General features: G+C 40.7%; 1 protein-coding gene across 1 annotated transcript in view; it reads right to left on the bottom strand.

The window, feature by feature from the left end:
- The window catches only part of esyt1a (extended synaptotagmin-like protein 1a), a 146,919-nt gene that overhangs the window by 69,737 nt on the left and 57,495 nt on the right, over positions 1–19,687 (bottom strand). The window contains exons 2-3 of the mRNA XM_072249614.1: positions 4,610–4,651; positions 3,109–3,243 (exon numbers count right to left, since the gene is read on the bottom strand). Coding sequence (XP_072105715.1) covers positions 3,109–3,243; positions 4,610–4,651 — 177 coding nt within the window. The remainder of the gene's footprint in view (positions 1–3,108; positions 3,244–4,609; positions 4,652–19,687) is intronic.

Here is a 19,687-nt window from a genome sequence, read left to right as displayed (position 1 = left end):
TATTGGTTCATCAAATTTAGCAAGTGAACAACTGAAAACACTAGATTCATTCTATGAGTGTTGAGAACACCACAACCAGACACATTTCAGAACATTATGTTATGAGGGGTTTGTTCGACAATGCTAATGGTGACTAATATCTGCCATTCCAGAAATAGTAGGGGACAGAGGGTCCAGTGAGATGGAGGAACTGAGCGAAATACATGTTAGTAGGGAAGTGGTGTTAGGTAAATTGAAGGGATTGAAGGCAGATAAATCCCCAGGGCCAGATGGTCTGCATCCCAGGGTGCTTAAGGAAGTAGCCCAAGAAATAGTGGATGTATTAGTGATAATTTTTCAAAACTCGTTAGATTCTGGACTAGTTCCTGAGGATTGGAGGGTGGCTAATGTAACTCCACTTTTTAAAAAAGGAGGGAGAGAGAAACTGGGGAATTATAGACCCATTAGCCTAACGTCGGTGGTGGGGAAACTGCTGGAGTCAGTTATCAAGGATGTGATAACAGCACATTTGGAAAGCGGTGAAATGATCGGACAAAGTCAGCATGGATTTGTGAAAGGAAAATCATGTCTGACGAATCTCATAGAATTTTTTGAGGATGTAACTAGTAGAGTGGATAGGGGAGAACCAGTGGATGTGGTATATTTGGATTTTCAGAAGGCTTTTGACAAGGTCCCACACAGGAGATTAGTGTGCAAACTTAAAGCACACGGTATTGGGGGTAAGGTATTGGTGTGGGTGGAGAGTTGGTTAGCAGACAGGAAGCAAAGAGTAGGAATAAACGGGACCTTTTCAGAATGGCAGGCGGTGACTAGTGGGGTACCGCAAGGCTCAGTGCTGGGACCCCAGTTGTTTACAATATATATTAATGACTTGGATGAGGGAATTAAATGCAGCATCTCCAAGTTTGCGGATGACACGAAGCTGGGTGGCAGTGTTAGCTGTGAGGAGGATGCTAAGAGGATGCAGGGTGACTTGGATAGGTTGGGTGAGTGGACAAATTCATGGCAGATGAAATTTAATGTGGATAAATGTGAAGTTATCCACTTTGGTGGCAAAAATAGGAAAACAGATTATTATCTGAATGGTGGTCGATTAGGAAAAGGGGAGGTGCAACGTGACCTGGGTGTCATTATACACCAGTCATTGAAAGTGGGCATGCAGGTACAGCAGGCGGTGAAAAAGGCGAATGGTATGCTGGCATTTATAGCGAGAGGATTTGAGTACAGGAGCAGGGAGGTACTACTGCAGTTGTACAAGGCCTTGGTGAGACCACACCTGGAGTATTGTGTGCAGTTTTGGTCCCCTAATCTGAGGAAAGACATCCTTGCCATAGAGGGAGTACAGAGAAGGTTCACCAGATTGATTCCTGGGATGGCATGACTTTCATATGAAGAAAGAATGGATGAACTGGGCTTGTACTCGTTGGAATTTAGAAGATTGAGGGGGGATCTGATTGAAACGTATAAGATCCTAAAGGGATTGGACAGGCTAGATGCAGGAAGATTGTTCCCGATGTTGGGGAAGTCCAGAACGAGGGGTCACAGTTTGAGGATAAAGGGGAAGCCTTTTAGGACTGATATTAGGAAAAACTTCTTCACACAGAGAGTGGTGAATCTGTGGAATTCTCTGCCACAGGAAACAGTTGAGGCCAGTTCATTGGCTATATTTAAGAGGGAGTCAGATATGGCCCTTGTGGCTACAGGGGTCAGGGGGTATGGAGGGAAGGCTGGTGCAGGGTTCTGAGTTGGATGATCAGCCATGATCATAATAAATGGCGGTGCAGGCTCGAAGGGCCGAATGGCCTACTCCTGCACCTATTTTCTATGTTTCTTTGTTTGTATTATTACTGAGAAGTGCATATGCTTAAGTGTTGGTTAAAGACTCATGGTCCCTGTAGTCAAAAAGATTTACCAACTTAGGTTCACACCCTAGTAATGGACACTATAGTATGTCACTGGGAGAATGACAGTGAACTTGGCGAGCCTTGTGCTATGTAAATGGGCCACTGGTATTTACGCCAGTATGATACTTTTTTTCAATGGAATTTAATCACTCATTTCATTTAGAAATAATAACTCAACGATACGTGTTAACTACAAAGATTATGGACTATACGAAAGAACCTGCCTGAGGAGTGGGAGTAATTTGGGAATCAGCAAAAACAACCAAAATGTTGATAAAAAGAAAGCAAATTAACAAAAATAATATTAAAGTGTATGTAACTATGCATAAGTGAAGAAGATAACAAGAAGGGTCCTTTAGGGGGCAGAGCAAAGAGAAATTATAGTGGGGAATTAAAAAGAGGAACTAATCAAATAAATTTAAGAATGCAAGTAGTAGGGTAGATCAGATAAAGACCACTGGATGTTCCTGGAAATCTGGGGCTGTGAACCTTGGGAATTGTCCACCCAGAAGACTGAGAATGCAGATTTGTTAAGAATATTTAAGACTGAGGTTGATAGCTCGTTCAGTTCTAAGGGAATCAAGGGACATAGGGATTGTGTGAGGTAGATTTGAAATGGTCAGCCATAATTTTATTGAATGATGGATTAGGTTGGATGAGCCATCTGGTCTTCTTCCTGCTTCTCGACCTTTATATTTATGTTCAGTTTGTGTTCATTTGCTGTATTCATCACAGTACAATCCAACCTGATCGATATCTGGAAATTCACACATGCATTAAATACTGCCTTATTAAAGCTGCCTTCTAGAACCATCTTAGTTTACATTTTTCTTACTATTATGAGAGGAGTTTGTAGAAGCCTAAATGAGAACAATAATAAGCTTACACATTAGTCAAATGGACTCTATGGTCAATTTGCCTGCTAACACTTACAGTCAAGGCTTAAAATGGGAAGAACTACACTTGAACAAAATACACAAAAGTGTACAGCAAACTATACTGCAGCACCAGGACTAATCTTCAGGGGTGGGTAAGAGAAAATAAAGAGATAATAGCAACAGCAGATAGCTTGACACCCAATTATTCTGTAGATATGCTATAGGATTCAGTGTATCAAACAGTGAAGAAACTAACAGACACAAGCTACATGAAAATTAACACTTGTTATTGGAACACTATTTAAAATACGCAGATACTTAATTACCTTCACTCCAAAGTTGACTTTTGTGAAGGCAAACGTTTGTAGGTGGTTGTTCGAACCACGAATACTGGGAGCAATGGAGTTCACCAACAGCTTCTCCAGATATTGGCCGACAAATGGCCATGCCTGCTGCAGAACCTACCAATGACAATGTCTCAGTTAGATTGTTACTTTTGAGAATTTTATCTTAGATCTAACAAATGCACCAAAGACCCAAGCATCATGTTTTTGTTTTAGTTATTGTCTGCCCTTTTTCTAAGCCTGCATTATCTTTCCAAACTGACAGCACAACACAATAATCTTTAGGAATCTAGGCCACTCAGTAACCCATTCACCAGGGTGTTCCCATGGAAACTCATCTTCCAAGTTTACTTCTCATTTCAGGAGGGGATTGATGAAACAAAAATCAGAAGATCCCCTTTCTAGTCAGAGAATGGTCAAACTATGCACATTTTTTGACAATAACCCTTCTAGAAAACCAGGTATTTTTATTTGAAGATCAAGTTAATCAGGGTTGGCATGTTTTCATGAAATAAAGTCTCACTTACGCTTACCCACTTGAAAGGCATGAAGCAGGTTTGGTTCAAATGCTCCACTCATGTTAAAATAGGAGCTTTAAGACTTAGACATCTCCTTGGTCATCATATTTGTGCCAGATAGTGCAGTTTTGAATCCAATAAATGACTGGGCACAATGTGGTTTTGAGAAATTTGTAATGTTTTCAGTTTCATTGAATCAGAAAAGTCAGTGGCTCCAAAGTACCATCTTTTTTGCAGCAATGGTCAGTTCTATACAGGCTATTTGTACAAGCAAGGCATCTTTATATTTGATGTTTTATGGAGAATAATAACATTTGTAATTGCTATTGTGTTTAATACTGATCATTTATTACTCTATCTTTTTGTAGCCTTAACCTCTATCAATAGACTGTTTATTCTTCTGTGTATTAAAGTAACAGAAACTCTTGTGAAGAAATTGTGCTACAGAAATTTTTAGCAAGAAAAATGGGATCTGTGTACAGGGAGAAGGCTACATTGGAAATTACAAAATAAAAATAAATTAATGTGTAGATTTAAGAAAATGTCATCATTGTATTGTACTCCCTGAAGTAGGAGGCAGCTGTTTGGCCCCTTATATATGTTCCCACATTCAACAAGATCATGGCTAATCTTTTACCTCTGCACGACTTCAGTGAATTCAGTTCATGTCCCATCAATAGCTAAAATTTTATCAATCTTAAAACTCCCTCAACAGAGATTGAATGTTGTTTAGCTATTGGGACATCCATTTAATTGGGCCAAAATGTACTGGTCCCAATGTGTCCCAATTAACCAGAATCCACTCCATTTAAATTTCAATTTGACTGCATGTATTTTGCCAAACTCATCTCATTTGCCTACATGTGCTGGAGATGTGCATTGCAGTCAGTGAAATCACTGCAGCCAATTTCACCTTCTGGTTGCATAAGGTTAGAAAAGCTTGCAGTCAAAGTAGAGGTTCCTACCTTGTTTAACCAATCTACACGCTCGAGATCTTGGAAGTTGATCTGTGAAGAGAGAACATGTTGTTAATTTAACAAACTAATCAACAAATCCATCAAGGGAATGCTGCAGCATTTAAAATATGGCTCTTCCCTGAGTGTTAAAGTAATCTTGCCTCATCTGCTAATCTGAATTCTAAAATAAATAAAACAAAATTAAAAAAAAGTTACTCTTGCACTGTGTGAAGATTCTAGATCCCTTCAATATTTATCATTGTAAACACATGCTTTCATTTTAAGATGAAAATCATCACAATAACTCTTAAAATACTGATAATCACAAGTGGCCTGAGGAAGGCTCACCCCAGCATCAAATGGAAGAACAAACAGCTGACAGTCAAGGAAGCCATTACTTGGGACTGTATCAATGCCAGCCAAAAATGAACTTTAATCTCACTTCCCAACTCTCAATCAGCCCTATGAGTTATGGCTCTCCAGGTACTCAATCAGATACCTTTTAAATGTGGAGAATGTTTCTCCCTCCACCAGCATGTCAGGCAGTGAGTTTCAGAGCCATACCATACATTGAGTGGAAAAGAAAATTTCCTTCAAGTTACCTCAATACTTTGTAACTACTGCCCTCTCATTACTGACCTCTCAAGCAACATGCTATCACAATGATATCTATGGGTACTTTTGCAAACAGGACTGCTGTAAATATTTAACAATGTCCCATAAAGTCTACTAGTCATTAAATGAACTTTCAGCAACATATGTATACAGTACCAATAACATAGTAAAATGTTGCAGGGTGCTTCACAAAACCATTGCTGATCTAAATCTGGCTGATTAACAGCTGGTCAAAGAGGTAGTGGACCTCAGTGAACTTCAGGGCTCCTTACACACGGTTTGTTACATTGGGACTTGACAGGTTACCCACAATGCACTGCCTGAGATGAGCTACCCACGTTCACCTTCTTGTAGCAACATTTCTGTTGACACTGGCATTTTGGGGCCAGTCTGATAGAGATTACAGACGTGTGTATGGTGGTCAGTCCAGTGGCCATTAGTACCCATCATGCACAGGTGATAGACATCTTTGCAGTCCCTTCTCAGGTTACAGTACATGCCAGTGCTTCCACAGAGGGTGTTACTATGAGGCTTGCGCTGATCACTAATGAAAAAGGGTGCTGGTTATGACAAGACAATGCTCCAATTATGTCAGAAGACTTCATTAGAGTTCCTTGCTAAACCTCATCATTCCTTGCTAGAGGGCTGCATCCTTCCCCATCCCAACATTGAAGTCACGCAGGGTCACCTCATTTCACTGCAGAACAAACTAAATTAACAACTCCCTCACTCCCACCCCCCCCCCCCCAGAACAAAGCAGAAGTCCTCCTTGGCTTCAGGGGTTGGGGCATGAGCACTGATGATTGCAGCACTTTGGTTCCTTGTTCAAGTGAGCCAAAGAGTCATTAGGCATGCTCAATTCAGCGGTGGGGGACACGACTGGTGGCAAAGCTCGCTCTATGAAGAGCTTGTCCCTTTTCTGGAGTTGTATACACCACCTTGTTCTTTAAGCAGTTCCAAGTGCTGCACAACATGACTCACTCATTAAGATGTTAAAGTATTTAAGATCAAGCTATGGTAGTGAAGTGGTGTCTGTCACTCTGAAATATCCAGCAGGGTCCTGATATTTCTGGTCACAAAATTCATATCACGAAATGGGAGATGCCTGTATGTAGCTTCATTTAAACTTGGGCAGCAGCTGCACAGGCTTCACAGAGCAAGATTCTAGAGGATCTGTGTATCTATTATCTTTAAAACGTTCACTGCTCTCCCCATTATAGTTAAGGGCTAGAACTGTTAAGATTAACTAATGTTAAATAAAAAGGTTGTGGGGCAAGGCTAAAGGATTAATAAGGCACTTGCACCTCAGCAGCAACTTTAAGCAACTGCAATGTCTGTGTTTTAGTAGAGCAGGGTGGGAACTCATTAAACAGCTGCAGATTCCAATAATTTGCTCAAACTATTAGTCACTGAACTATAGGGGAAGCCTTGCAATGCCACCAATTTGATCTGCCTAAACTGCATGTTAGCATTGAAACTTTTTTTTGTGCAAACTGCAAAAGTAAACAAAGTCATATTTTTGTTTTCCCAAAAGAGCTACAATTTTCTCCCTGTAGCATTGGGGATCAACTGAAATTTTCAGGATTTTGATAAATTTCAGAAGGAATCAAGGAACATGAATCAACAAGAGATAATTGAAGCTGAAAGAAAACAATCCATAAATGCACAGGCTTGAGGAGCTGAAGTGACTCAGGCATCTGTTGCGGTACTTTTATCTGCTTGAGGAAATGTTGCAATTTTGGTTTAGGTCAACTCCAGCTGCCTGGCACAATAGCACGCACGCATTCATATAAACAATAGACCTCAGAGCACAAAAATGGGCACTGTGGCAGTAATATCACATTCAGACCCACTCAGGAAACCACATTTTCTATTTGCTCAGTGCTTATTAGTTAATCTGCTAAAGACTTCAAGGGCTGTTTGTAAGCAGGTCCCTTTTCTTCAATCAAACAAAGTGTTTGCATGAGTAATCAATGACTGTCAGAAAGCTATTCTTTAGCACAGTTTCCTGCATGAGTTAGTAGATTCCGATTATGAGCAACAGCTTTCTTGGTATTTCTCTACGCTGACACCAGTTGATTCTGCATCTGATTCAGCTTACACATAAACCGGCCACCTGGGTCTGTCTGATCACACTTGCTTTCAAATGTATTAAATAGAAGAAATATAACTTGTACCTTTAAGCAGGGTCACCTATTATTGAAATTGTGAGATGATCTTGATGATATATAGAGCATAAAATTGCCAAGCTTTTAAAGCACAGTACATTGTGCTGATACATTTTATTTAATTGCAGTAGCTACCAAAGTCAAAAATGATATACTTTTAGCTAATTATTCTGTTGTCTTCAATTAACTTCAACTTCGTTTTAAAATATTTTCAGTCATGGCTGATATAACTTTCTGAATACTGTATTAACTGAGATTACCTTCTGGGCCTAGGTGGGGTGGAGTTTGCTAATTCATTCATGTGGAACGAGGATGGACAAATGGTGGAAGTGTCTGTGGAAGTACCCTTTGTGAACAGTGACCATAGAACGGTAAGCTTAAAGGTAATCATGGAAAAGGACAAGGTTGGACCTAGAATTCAGGTCTTGAATAGGAGGAGCGGCTGATTTCAAGTCTAAGACGGGACCTATTACAAGTTGATTGCGAGCAGCTGTTGGAGGGAAAAACAACAAAAAAAAAATCTGATAAGTGGGAGGTGTTTAAAAGCAAAATAGTAAGAGTTGGTAAGTCCCTGTTAAGGGTAAGAAGCAAAGATGATAAGATTAGGGAATTTAGTTAACAACAAAAATTGAAGGTTTAAAAAAAACAGGAAAATGGAAGTCTGTATAGGAAATGGTTATGAATTGAGTCCTTTGAGGATTATAGAGAATACAAGAGAGATCTTAAGGAGGGTGGGAAAGGGGCTTGTTTTGCTGTTGTTGTTGCTGTTTGTGTTGTTCTGCTGACACCTGTGGGCTGCCCCCAGCACATCCTTAGGTTATTTTAGTTGTTAACACAAACAACAGTATGTTTTGATGTACATGTGATAAATAAGCGTAGCTGAACAAATGATTCTGAAAGCACTTGAGAGCAAAAAGAGGGCATGAAATGGTCCTGGCCAACAGAATTAAAGAGAATTCCAAATCTTTATAAATATCAGAAGCAAGATTTTGCATTATCCTTAGCCACAGGTGAGGTGCTGGAAGACTGGAGGGAAACCAATGCTGTTTCCAAATTCAAAAAAAATGTGTAGTGGGGATTTACCAGGAAACTACAGGCCAGTAAGCTTTGCATCATTAGTAAGGAAACTATTGGGAAAAAATTCTTATGGATAGGATTTATAATTGCTTGGAAAGGCAAGGATTGATTAGGAAGAGTCTCACACATCCAACAGAATTTTTTTGAGGAGGCTATCTAGAAAATTGATGAAGGCAAGACTGTAAATGTGGTCAACGTGGACTTTAGTGAGGTTTTTGCCAAGGTTCCACATAGTAGGCTAGTCTAGAAAGTTAGGTCAGTATATTTTGGAAAAATGAATTTTAAAATTGGCTTGGTGATAGGATGCAGAGAATAGCAGAGGATGGGTTTTTTCTGACTGCAGGGATCTTTGCAGAGATCAGTGCTGGCACCAGTGTTTGTCATATACATATATTTGGATAGACATTGTGTAGCCTGTTAAGTTTGCTGATGACTTGAACAGTGTCGAAGTTGTAAATAGTGAAGATGGTTACCCAAGGATACAGAGGGAAAGTTGGGTGGAGCAGTGGCAGATGGAATTTAACCCAAACAAATGTGACATCTCATATTGGTCAGACATGTAGAGTAAACAGCAGGGACCTCAGAAGTATACATGATAGAACTTTTAGGTGCAAGTACATAGAGTAGCTCCTTGAAACTGGCAACACAGGTGGATATGATAGTGAAGGCAGCACTTAGCTTGCTTGCCTTCGTAGACAGGGATGTTGAACATAAGAGTTGGGACATCATATTGCAGCTGTACAAGACATTGTTTAAACCACACTTGGAATATTGTTTGCAGTTCAAAGTAGTTTGCAGTTCACCATATACAACCCTGAGATTTATTTTCCTGTGGGCATACTCAGCAAATCTATAGAATGGTTACTATAACAGGATCAATGAAGGATTATAATCAGGACCGAGTACAGAAGACAACAAACTGTGCAAATGTAAATATAAATAAATAGCATTAAAAATACCAAGAGATAATGAGATAGAGTCCTTAAAGCAAGATCATTGGTTGTGGGAACATCTCAATGACGGGGAAACTGAGTGTAGTTATCCCCTTTTGTTCAAGAGCTGATGGTTGAAGGGCAGTAACTGTTCTTGAACCTGGATACTACATTATAGAAGCTGTGTGATAGCGTGAGACAGAATCCAAAAGGGATTCACCAGGATGCTGCCTAGGATGGCGGACTTCAGTTACAATGAGAGATTGGATAGGCTGGGAATCTCTTCTGGGGAAGGTATGACCTGTACAAAAGAGATGAGTAATAAGGGAATCCAAGGGGAGGGGGGAGGCAATATCCTTATGGACAGGTTTGCTAGAGCTGTTGGGGAGGGTTTAAACTAATTTGGCAGGGTAATGGGAACCGGAGTGATAGGCCTGAGGATGGGGAAGCTGGTTTACAAGCAGAAGCAGTAAGTAGTGAGTCTGTCAGAAAGGACAAGCAGATGATAGGCAGTCAATGGAATGAGTTGCACTGTAACATGGGGGACAAAATCAAAAAGGGTGACAAATACAGGGCTGGTGTTATATTCGAATGCGCACAGTATACGGAATAAGGTAGGTAAACTTGTAGCACTGTTGCATATTGGTATGTATGATGTTGTAGGCTATCATGGCTGGTAGAAGATTATAGCTGGGAACTTAACATCAAAGGATACACATTGTATCAATAGGATAAGTGGGTAGGCAGAGGGGGATGGCATGGCTCTGTTGGTAAAAAATGAAATCAAATCATTAGAAAGAAGGTGACACAGTCGTAAGGTGTTGAATCATTGTGGGTGGAGCTAAGAAACTGCAAGGGTAAAAAAACACTGATGGGAGTAGTACACAGGTCCCCAAACAGTAGCCAGGATGTTGGCTACAAATTAGAAAGGGAGAGTAAAAAGATGCATGTCAAAAGGAAAATGTTACGATGGTCAAGGGGGATTTCAGTATTCATGTAGATTGGGAAAATCAGGTTGGTGCTGGATCCCAAGAGAGAGAATTTGTAAGATGCTTACAAGATGCTTTTTAGATTGTGGTTGAGCCCACTAGGGGGTCTGATATTCTGGATTGAATGTTGTGAAATGAAGCGGAATTGATAAAAGAGCTTAAGGTAAAGGAACCCTTAGGAAACAGTGATCATAATATGATAGAATTCACAATGCAATTTGAGAGAGAGAAGCTAAAGTGAAATGTATCAGTATCATAGTAGAATAAAGGGAGTTACAGAGGCATGCGAGAGGAGCTAGCCAAATTTGATTGGAAGGGAACACTGGCAGGGATATCAGCAGTGCAGCAACAGCTGGAGTTTCTGGAAACAATTCGGAAGGCACAGGATTCAAAAGATTCAAAGGAACATCTAAACAAGCCTGGTGCATTTTGGAAACAAGTCCTGTGGACTGATGAAGTTAAAATAGAACTTTTTGGCCGCAATGAGCAACGGTATGTTTGGAGGAAAAAGGGTGCAGAATTTCATGAAAAGAACACCTCTCCAACTGTTAAGCACAGGGGTTGATGAATCATGCTTTGGGCTTGTGTCGCAGCCAGTGGCACGGGGAATATTTACTGGTAGAGGGAAGAATGAATTCAATTAAATACCAACAAATTCTGGAAGCAAACATCACACCGTCTGTAAAAAAGCTGAAGATGAAAAGAGGATGGCTTCTACAACAGGATAATGAACCTAAACACACCTCAAAATCCACAATGGACTACCTCAAGAGGTGCAAGCTGAAGGTTTTGCCATGGCCCTCACAGTCCCCCGACCTAAATATCATCGAAAATCTGTGGATAGACCTCAAGAGAGCAGTGCATGCAAGACACCCCAAGAATCTCACAGAACTAGAAGCTTTTTGCAAGGAAGAATGGGCGAAAATCCCCCAAACAAGAATTGAAAGGCTCTTAGCTGGCTACAAAAAGCATTTACAAGCTGTGACACTTGCCAAAGGGGTTGTTACTAAGTACTGCCATGCAGGGTGCCCAAACTTTTGCTTTGGGCCTTTTTCCTTTTTTGTTATTTTGAAACTGTAAAAGATGGAAATAAAAAAGCTTTCTTGCTTAAAATATTAAAGACATGCATCATCTTTAACTTTATGCCTTTTGGAAATCAGTTCATATTTTACTCGCTTAGCTATTCACAGTAACAGAAATTTTGACCGGGGTGCCCAAACTTTTGCATGTCACTGTATTAGCCTGTTTAACTCTGTCCTCACATTCATCCTCACTGGTGAATAGTGAAGCAAAGTATTCAATAAGGACCTTCCTTACCTCCTTCAACTCTAGGTACATTTCCTCCTCCATCCAGGATTGATCCTACCCCCTAATTATCCTCCTGTTCTTCATGTACATGTAATACACCTTGGGGTTTTCCTTAATCCTACTTGCCAAGCCTTCTCATGTCCCCTTCTAGCTCTCCTAAGTCCATTTTTCAGCTCCTTCCAGGCTACCTTGTAACTCTCAAGGGCCCTGTTTGATCCTTGCTTCCTAAACCTTAAGTAAACTTCTTTCTTCCTCTTGATTAGATGTTCTAGTTCTCTTATTAACCATGGTTCTTTCATCCTCTCCCTGCTTCAATGGGACAAACCTCCTCAGAACCCCATGGAAGTGCTCCCTAAACAACCTCCACATTTCCATTGTTGCTTTCCCTGAGCTTATCTACTTTCAAAAGTTCTAGCACTTGCTATTTCTTAACATCGACATGTTCTAGCATTTTAGCCTGTTTAACTCTGTCCTCACATTCATTCTCACTGGTGAATAGTGAGTTCCTGCCTAAGAGCATTATCATTCACCCTCCCTCAATTAAATACTTCTCCATGTTATCTGCACCTATCCCTCTCTAAGGCTATGGCAAAGGTCAGGGAATTGTAATCACTGTCTCCGAAGCGTTGACCCACCGAGAGATCTGTCACCTGACCAGGTTCGTTGCCTAGTACAGTAAATCCAGTACGACCTCTCCTCTAGTCGGCCTGGCTACGTATTGTGTCAAGAATCCATCCTGGACACACTGAACAAACTCCACCCCATCTGAACCTTTTGCACTAAGGAAGTACCAATCAATATTAGGGAAGTTGCAGTCAGCCATAACAAGCATGTTATTTTTGCACCTTCCTAAATCTTGATCTGCTCCTCAGTGTCTGTTGCTATTGGAGGGGGGGGGGGGGGGAAGGAGGTCTATAATCACTCCCAATAGTGATTACTCCTTTCGTGTTTCCCATTCCACCATACTGACTCAGTAGATAATCACTCCTTAACATCCTCCCTTTCTGCAGCTGTGAAACTCTCCCTGATTCACAATGCCACTACACAACTCTCCCTCCCTGTCCCTTTTGAAACATCTAAACCCTGGGACAGCCAGCAGTCATTTCTGCCCTTGTGACAGGCAGAAGTCTATTGACCATAACTTCATAGTTCCATGTACTGACCCTTGCTCTAAGTTAATCACCCTTGTTCCTAATACTTCTTGCTTTAAAACAGACACACTTCAATCCATCCCAGTGACTGCAATTTATTAACTGCCTATCCTTCCTTACAGACTTTCTACATGTTCCACCAGCTGCCCCACCCTCTGACTTATCACTCTGGTTTCCATCCCCACCAAACTAGTTTACAGCCTCCCTAATAGCTCTGGCAAACCTTCCTGCAGGGATATTGCTCCACAATGAGTTCAGGTGTAACCTATCCCTTTTGTAGAGGTCATACCTTTCCCAGAGGAGATTCCAATGATACAGGAATCTGAAACCCTCCCCCCTGCACCAGTTCCTCAGCCATGCACTCATCTGCAAAATCATCCTATTCTTGCCTTCACTGGCACGTGGCACAGGCAGCAATCCAGAGTTTACTACCCTGGAGGTCCTGTTTTTCAGCTTTCTACCTGGCTCCCTAAAATCTCTCTTCAGGATTTCCTCCCTTTTCCTACCTGCCGTTGATACCAGTATGTACTACAACATCTGGCTGCTCTCCCTTTCCCTTTAGAATGCTGTGGACCCCACCCAAAATGTTCTTGACCCTGGCACCTGGGAGGCAACATATCATCCAGGTGTCTCTTTCATGTTCGCAGAATCTCCAATCTGCTCTTCTAACTATTATTACTGCACTAACTTGAATTGTAAAAAAAAATCAATTTAAATTTACAGTTCCCATAGTAGGATTTGAAAGTGGAGGAAGATCTTTAGTCCAGTCATCTGAACATTTGGTGCAGCAAATTAATCATAATGCTATCATAACCTATTTGATTCATTGATTTTAATTATTGATTGTTGCATCAATCCTCATAACAGTATCTCTGTATCAGAAATTCCAATTGTGATTGCCTGCTGATATCTTCGATGGCATGACTATGTCTGGAAGCTTGCTCATGGTTGTTCTTTTATTATGTTTAATGGCACTGACATCCCCACTGTCAAGGACATCTTTGAAAGGCGATGGTGCAAAAAGGACCCCCAACATCCAGTACATGTCCTCTTCTCATTGCTACCATTAAGGGAGGAGGTACAGGAGCCTGAAGACACACTTTCATGTTTTAGGAACAGCTTCTTCCCCTCTACCATCAAATTTCTGAATAGATCAATCCATGTACACTACATCAGTACTTTTTTACTCCCTTTCTACACTACTTATTTAATATTTTATACATACAGCAGATTTCTTATAATTTGGAGTATATTTATGCATTGCTGCCACAAAACAAAGTTGTAATAATAAATCTGATTTTGAATGTCATGTAATTTCTTACCAGTTTGTTTTGCAATTCACATTGTTTGGATGAAAGCAGTTGAGATTATTTCAAAATTTCTTATCAGATAATTTGATAAGCTTCAGAAGTTGCACATAAGCTGATCAACAGTGTTGATAAAGCCTTTCATTGTGAAAAACAATTTTTGCATTGCATTTCAGAGATAAGTTGGAGGTTGTGAATTGAAACACTACACTAAAGGGCTGAAGCACATACTCAGAGCCTCTTTGGGAGGTGAGGGGGTCCGCAGTTCACCGTGCAGCCGCACTCTCTGGTCGGCGAAGATGAGCAATGGACATTGTTCAGTGGCTTGGAATAGTCGGTCCGGAACAAAGCCATGGAGCTAAAGCGGTACCAGGTAATTGGCCCACAAGCGGAAAACCGCATCTCCTGCCAGTCTACCAGCGGAGTGCCTGTCCGAAACCTGCTGGAAAAAAATGCAGTATCCCACTGGCACCTGGGAATCTCTAGCCCATAACTGCTGAAAGTAGAGGAAGAACTTTTGGAGTGGTATTGTGAAACTTGCGACAATGCCTGAACAATCAGCAGGAGTGTACCACTTCACAAATTATCCACCCCCTCACCCATCAGGCACATCCTGCCCTACATTGATCTCGTGAGTCACCTGGAAAACAACAAAATTAGAGTGACAGCAAGTCATCCTAGATAACAAGGCACTGCCAAAGTAGTAGAATCTGTCACATCACATACTTCCCTTACTAAACTACCTGAAAATTATAGCACATCCAAGTTGATGATAACTGTCTCTGGATGTCTAATTGGCTCAGTGGAATTCTGAGGTGGAATCTTAGCCAATTTGGGACAAGCCTCAAGATTTTGCCACTGTTCCAAGTCTTACCTAATTTGGGCTTGAAAGTAGATCTAATATTAGACTCTTGCAGTGCAATGGAACACCTCTGCAAGAGTCTAATATTAGATTAAAGAAGCCAAAGTGGAGAAAACATTGATACCAAAATAAGGATCTATCTTGGATATCTTTAGAATGCTTATAAATAAGATGATGTGTAATATTAACTGAATGTATCAGCCATTTTTAAATGGCTGACTGCAAGTACTCTACATTCTTAGAGACCTTTTCTTTGTTGTCCAGTAAATGTCAGACACTTGAACACACAGATGGGAATATTAGGAGAACAATATTTTCTCTTGTAATCACAATGTTCTCTCTCTACCTATAGTACAGACACCAGAATCAGAATCAGGTTTAACATCATTGGCATATGTCATAAAACTTGTTGTTTTCAGTACATTGCAATACATAATTTTAAAAACTATAAATTATAATAATAAATATAAATTAAATAAGTAGTGCAAAAAAGAAAATAGTGAGGTGGTGTTCATGGGGTCATTGTCCATTTAGAAATCTGATGGCGGAGGAGAAGAAGCTGTTCCTAAAACACTGAGTGTGTGTCTTCACCCTCCAGTGCCTCCTTTTTGATGGTAGCAATGAGAAGAGAGCACGTCCTGGGTGATGAGGGTCCTTAATGATGGATGCTGCCTTTTTGAGGCATTGCCTATAGATGCTACAGGGATTCACACAGGTGTAGTTTTATTCTCCTTTTTAAAGCATGTATGACAAGCGTTGAGCTCATCCGACAGTGAAGCATCACAGCCATTTACGATGTTAGGTTTTGCTTTGTAAGAAGTGATGGCCTACAAACCTTGCCATAACTGATATGCTCCCAATTCTGTCTGTAACTTCCTTGGAATTGCTTTTTTGCCTTCCATAGGTCATATATGGATTTCTTGTAGAGTTCTGATCACCAGTCTTGAACACCACTTCGAACATCACTTAGACTTGCCCATATCCAAGCAAGATTGTTCCAACATACACATACAAGGAACTCTGAAGTAGATAAGCAATCTGATGACAAGTGATAAGAATTTGTACAAATGGAACAGTAGCCATGCAGAACAGGACAGGCAATGGAAAGGCACTAGGAAGATGAGAGAAGGGAAGAAGGAGACTGTTGCCCATGGTGCTCACAAAATTATCCCACCAAAAGCTCACTGGGGAACAACATGCAAGGCATCCAGGATGGCTTCACCAATAATAGACACCCCTTTAATAAAGCCAGTGATCAGAGTTCAATTCGGGCACCATCTGTAAGGAGTTTGTACAATCTCCCCATGCTTGTGTAGGTTTCCTCTGGGCGCTCCAGTTTCCTCCCACATTCCAATGACATACAGGTTAGGATTAGTAAATTCTGGGCATGTTATGTCGGTGCCAGAAGTATGGCAACACTTGCAGGCTGCACCCCACCCCCCAGCACATCCTTGAACTGTGTTGGTCATTGACATAAAATGTATCTCACCACGTGTTTCCATGTACATGTGATAAATAAAGCTAATCTTTAATTGCACCTCAAACATACTTAAACAATACATGATATTTTACAGAACTTAGAACTTGATACCAAGCTACACAAAGAAACATCAGAACAGATGACAAAAAACTCAGCCAAATAGGTAGCTTTGAACTTTGAGGTTTCAAGAACTGCCTTCAAATAGAGCAAAGCACAGATGTTTGGTGGGGGTGGGGGGGATTCCAAAGGGAAGGATCTTGGCAACTGAAGATACAGCCATGAATGATGGAATGATGAAAAGCAGGGATGATCAAGAGGCAAAAACTGGAGGCAAGAACTCAGAGCTCAGGAAGTAATACACTGGAAAGATTACATACAGAGAAAAGGAGGAGGTGAAGCTATTGAAGGATTTGGAAACAAGGATGAGAATTCAAAGTGCAAGATATTGGTGGACCTAAACAAAATGTTAGGCACTTTTCATTTACAGACAAACTTGACAGAATACAAATTTCTTCAGGGGTCATCCCTGAAGTTACTACAAATTATTTTTCAAATGCCAAAACTTTGTTTTTAATTTTTAAAAATGGCAGGATTCAAGTCAGGTAGAGCAACATTGACTTAGGTCAAAGCTAATTTACATCACCTTGGAATACAATAGTTGAATTTGCTTGTGAAATGTACATTAAGACCCAAATCAATGAGAGCCTATCCAAATGATTGATTTAGCTCCTGCCTTTTACATCTCCTGTGGGAACTGATCCACATGAAATGTCTCCCAGTTCCTGTGATTGATTGGTCTCTAAACCAAAAACCTGCATTAGTGGTTTTCCTGTATCTCTGGATACAGACAGGAAAATAAAAATTCAGAAAAGCAGCCGATGCTTGTCTGACCATTGCTGAAGCCAATTAGGCTTCAGGAAATATGCTTTCTGGCTCCTGATGCCAATTTCCTCAAAAAAAATCTATTTATATGAATTCCCTCTCTTAGCTAATAGGATGAGGTTCCAGGAACACTAGTGGAATTAGCATTAAAAGGGATCAACATATCATTATAGAGATGTATTACTGACAACATTGCGGTGCCAGAACCTGCCACAAACACGTCCAGCTAAGAACCTGGTTAAGGCCTGGTTATGGTGCATCCATACTAAGATTAAAGTGATCTCACACCCAACAGCTCAATGTAAAATGAGCACAGGCATACGCAAAGGCTGCCTGTGAGGGTTAGTGTTGGGTGAGGCTGGAGTGAGCAATGAGGATAACCAACACTGAGATGTGTGGTTCAGGACTGCATCCCAGATAACACATTCAGTGCAGCCATTGCTGGGGGCTGGATGTTCATAAACAGCCTGGATCCTACAGTCTCTCTCATGTATAATGGTAGCTGCTGACTTCCCCCCACCACCATTTTCCTTCTTGCTGTGCAAGAGGCAATGTAAGCAGACTCCCTTTTTTAAAAAAAACTAGGCATGCATACTTCTGAGCATTCAGACAGGGGGACCAGGAGCACTGTGGCATAGTATTAAGCAGTGTAGATTCCTTGTCTAAACCACTGAAAGAAACCACAACACCCAGAGAATGTACAAACTCACATAGACAGCATTCAAGATCAGGACTAAACTCAGTTCTGTGGCAGAAATTCTGTCAAGAACTGTCAGCATTTACAAAAAACTCAAAATTTTCAGACTTCCAGTTAGAAGACTCATGTATCAAACTTGCTGACAGATTCCAGTAAACACTTAGCTGGGAATCTGCTTACTGATCCAGTGTTAAACTAGCCATAATTTAAAAGAATTGTTTCAGTCATACAGTACAGAAACAGGCTCCTCAGACCCACATCTCTAGGATGTGGGAGGCAACTAAAATATTTTAGGAGGAGGGGAACCCATGCAGTCAGAGGGAGAGCATGTAAACTCCACACAAACAGCACTAGAGGTCAGGATGGAACCTGGGTCTACCTGTTGTGCCACTGTATTTTAATAGTTTTGAATACTTCTTATCACAGACATTTCAAAATATTGAAAAACCTTGACGGTTTTCTCAGAAGTTCCATGAGCAGGGCTTGCACAACCCATTCTTTTAAGTATCACATGTAGTTTAGTGTCCTTACACCAGACAGATTCCTGAAAAGTTGGGACTGATACACGAGAAGGGATGGGTTGACCAGGCTTACATTCATTGGAGTTTAGAGGGGATCTAATTGAAATTTACTGTATTCCGAATGGCCCAACAGAATGGATGTAGGAGGACGTTTCCCCTTGGGGTCGGATGCTTAGAAGAAGGGACTACAGTCTCAGGATACGGGGCAAGGGGTTTAGGACTGACATACGGAGAAACTCAGAAGATGGTGAATTCGTGAAATTCATTACCAGAGGGCTGTGTTAGCCACATGGCTGAATGTAGTTGAGGAGATGGATTCTTTTCCAGATGGAAAATTGCATCGTGGAAGACAGCGAGAGAATGGAAATACAATATTGAGAGGGTATTGGCCATGATCATACTGAATGGCAAAGCTGTTTCAAAGGACTGAATGGCCTACTTCAGTTTAGAATTTATGGTTTGTTTCAAAGTAATGTACTGCACTCCATGAGAAACACTTGAAAGTAGGTGAAAGTATCATTGTAACAAGCTCCATTTGTGAATAATATTACCTCATACTTCTGTATCCACTACAAAGAGCCATTTATATATGGAATATTTGACATTGAGAAAGAAAAGATCAAAGCATTATAATAAACTTTTGCCATTACTTTCACTGCTTATTAAATTAATGGATTGTTATTTATGGCACAGCATGTACATTTAGTCATCCCTAATTAAACAGCCACATGGTACACACGTACACTGGCTATCTTTCACCTTATAACCATTTGTATTGCAGCTTGTATTCTGCCTTTAGTTCTACATTTACTTCCCCTTGCTCTTCTCCTGAAATTGCCAAGTGCTGCTTAGGTAGAGGCTGTATAGAACCACAGATGATAAACTATTGATTGTTAACCAGTCTAGCGAACAATTATTAGTAAGAAATTTCAGCTGAAGCCAGCACAGCTGAGACCAGTAGTGGCATTCTTATCATCACAGATTGGAGAAATCAAACCTGGCTCTCACATTTCAGTGAGTATGCAATAAAAAAATTACAGATGCAACTGAAACAAAAGCCCATCAAAGCAAGATGTTCTCTTATGTGAACCCCTATTG

This window comes from Mobula birostris, chromosome X (genome assembly GCF_030028105.1).
Source record: "Mobula birostris isolate sMobBir1 chromosome X, sMobBir1.hap1, whole genome shotgun sequence".
Taxonomy (NCBI): Eukaryota; Metazoa; Chordata; class Chondrichthyes; order Myliobatiformes; family Myliobatidae; genus Mobula; species Mobula birostris.
Note: the sequence above shows the minus strand (reverse complement) of the source record. Positions and strands in the feature narration are given on the sequence as shown.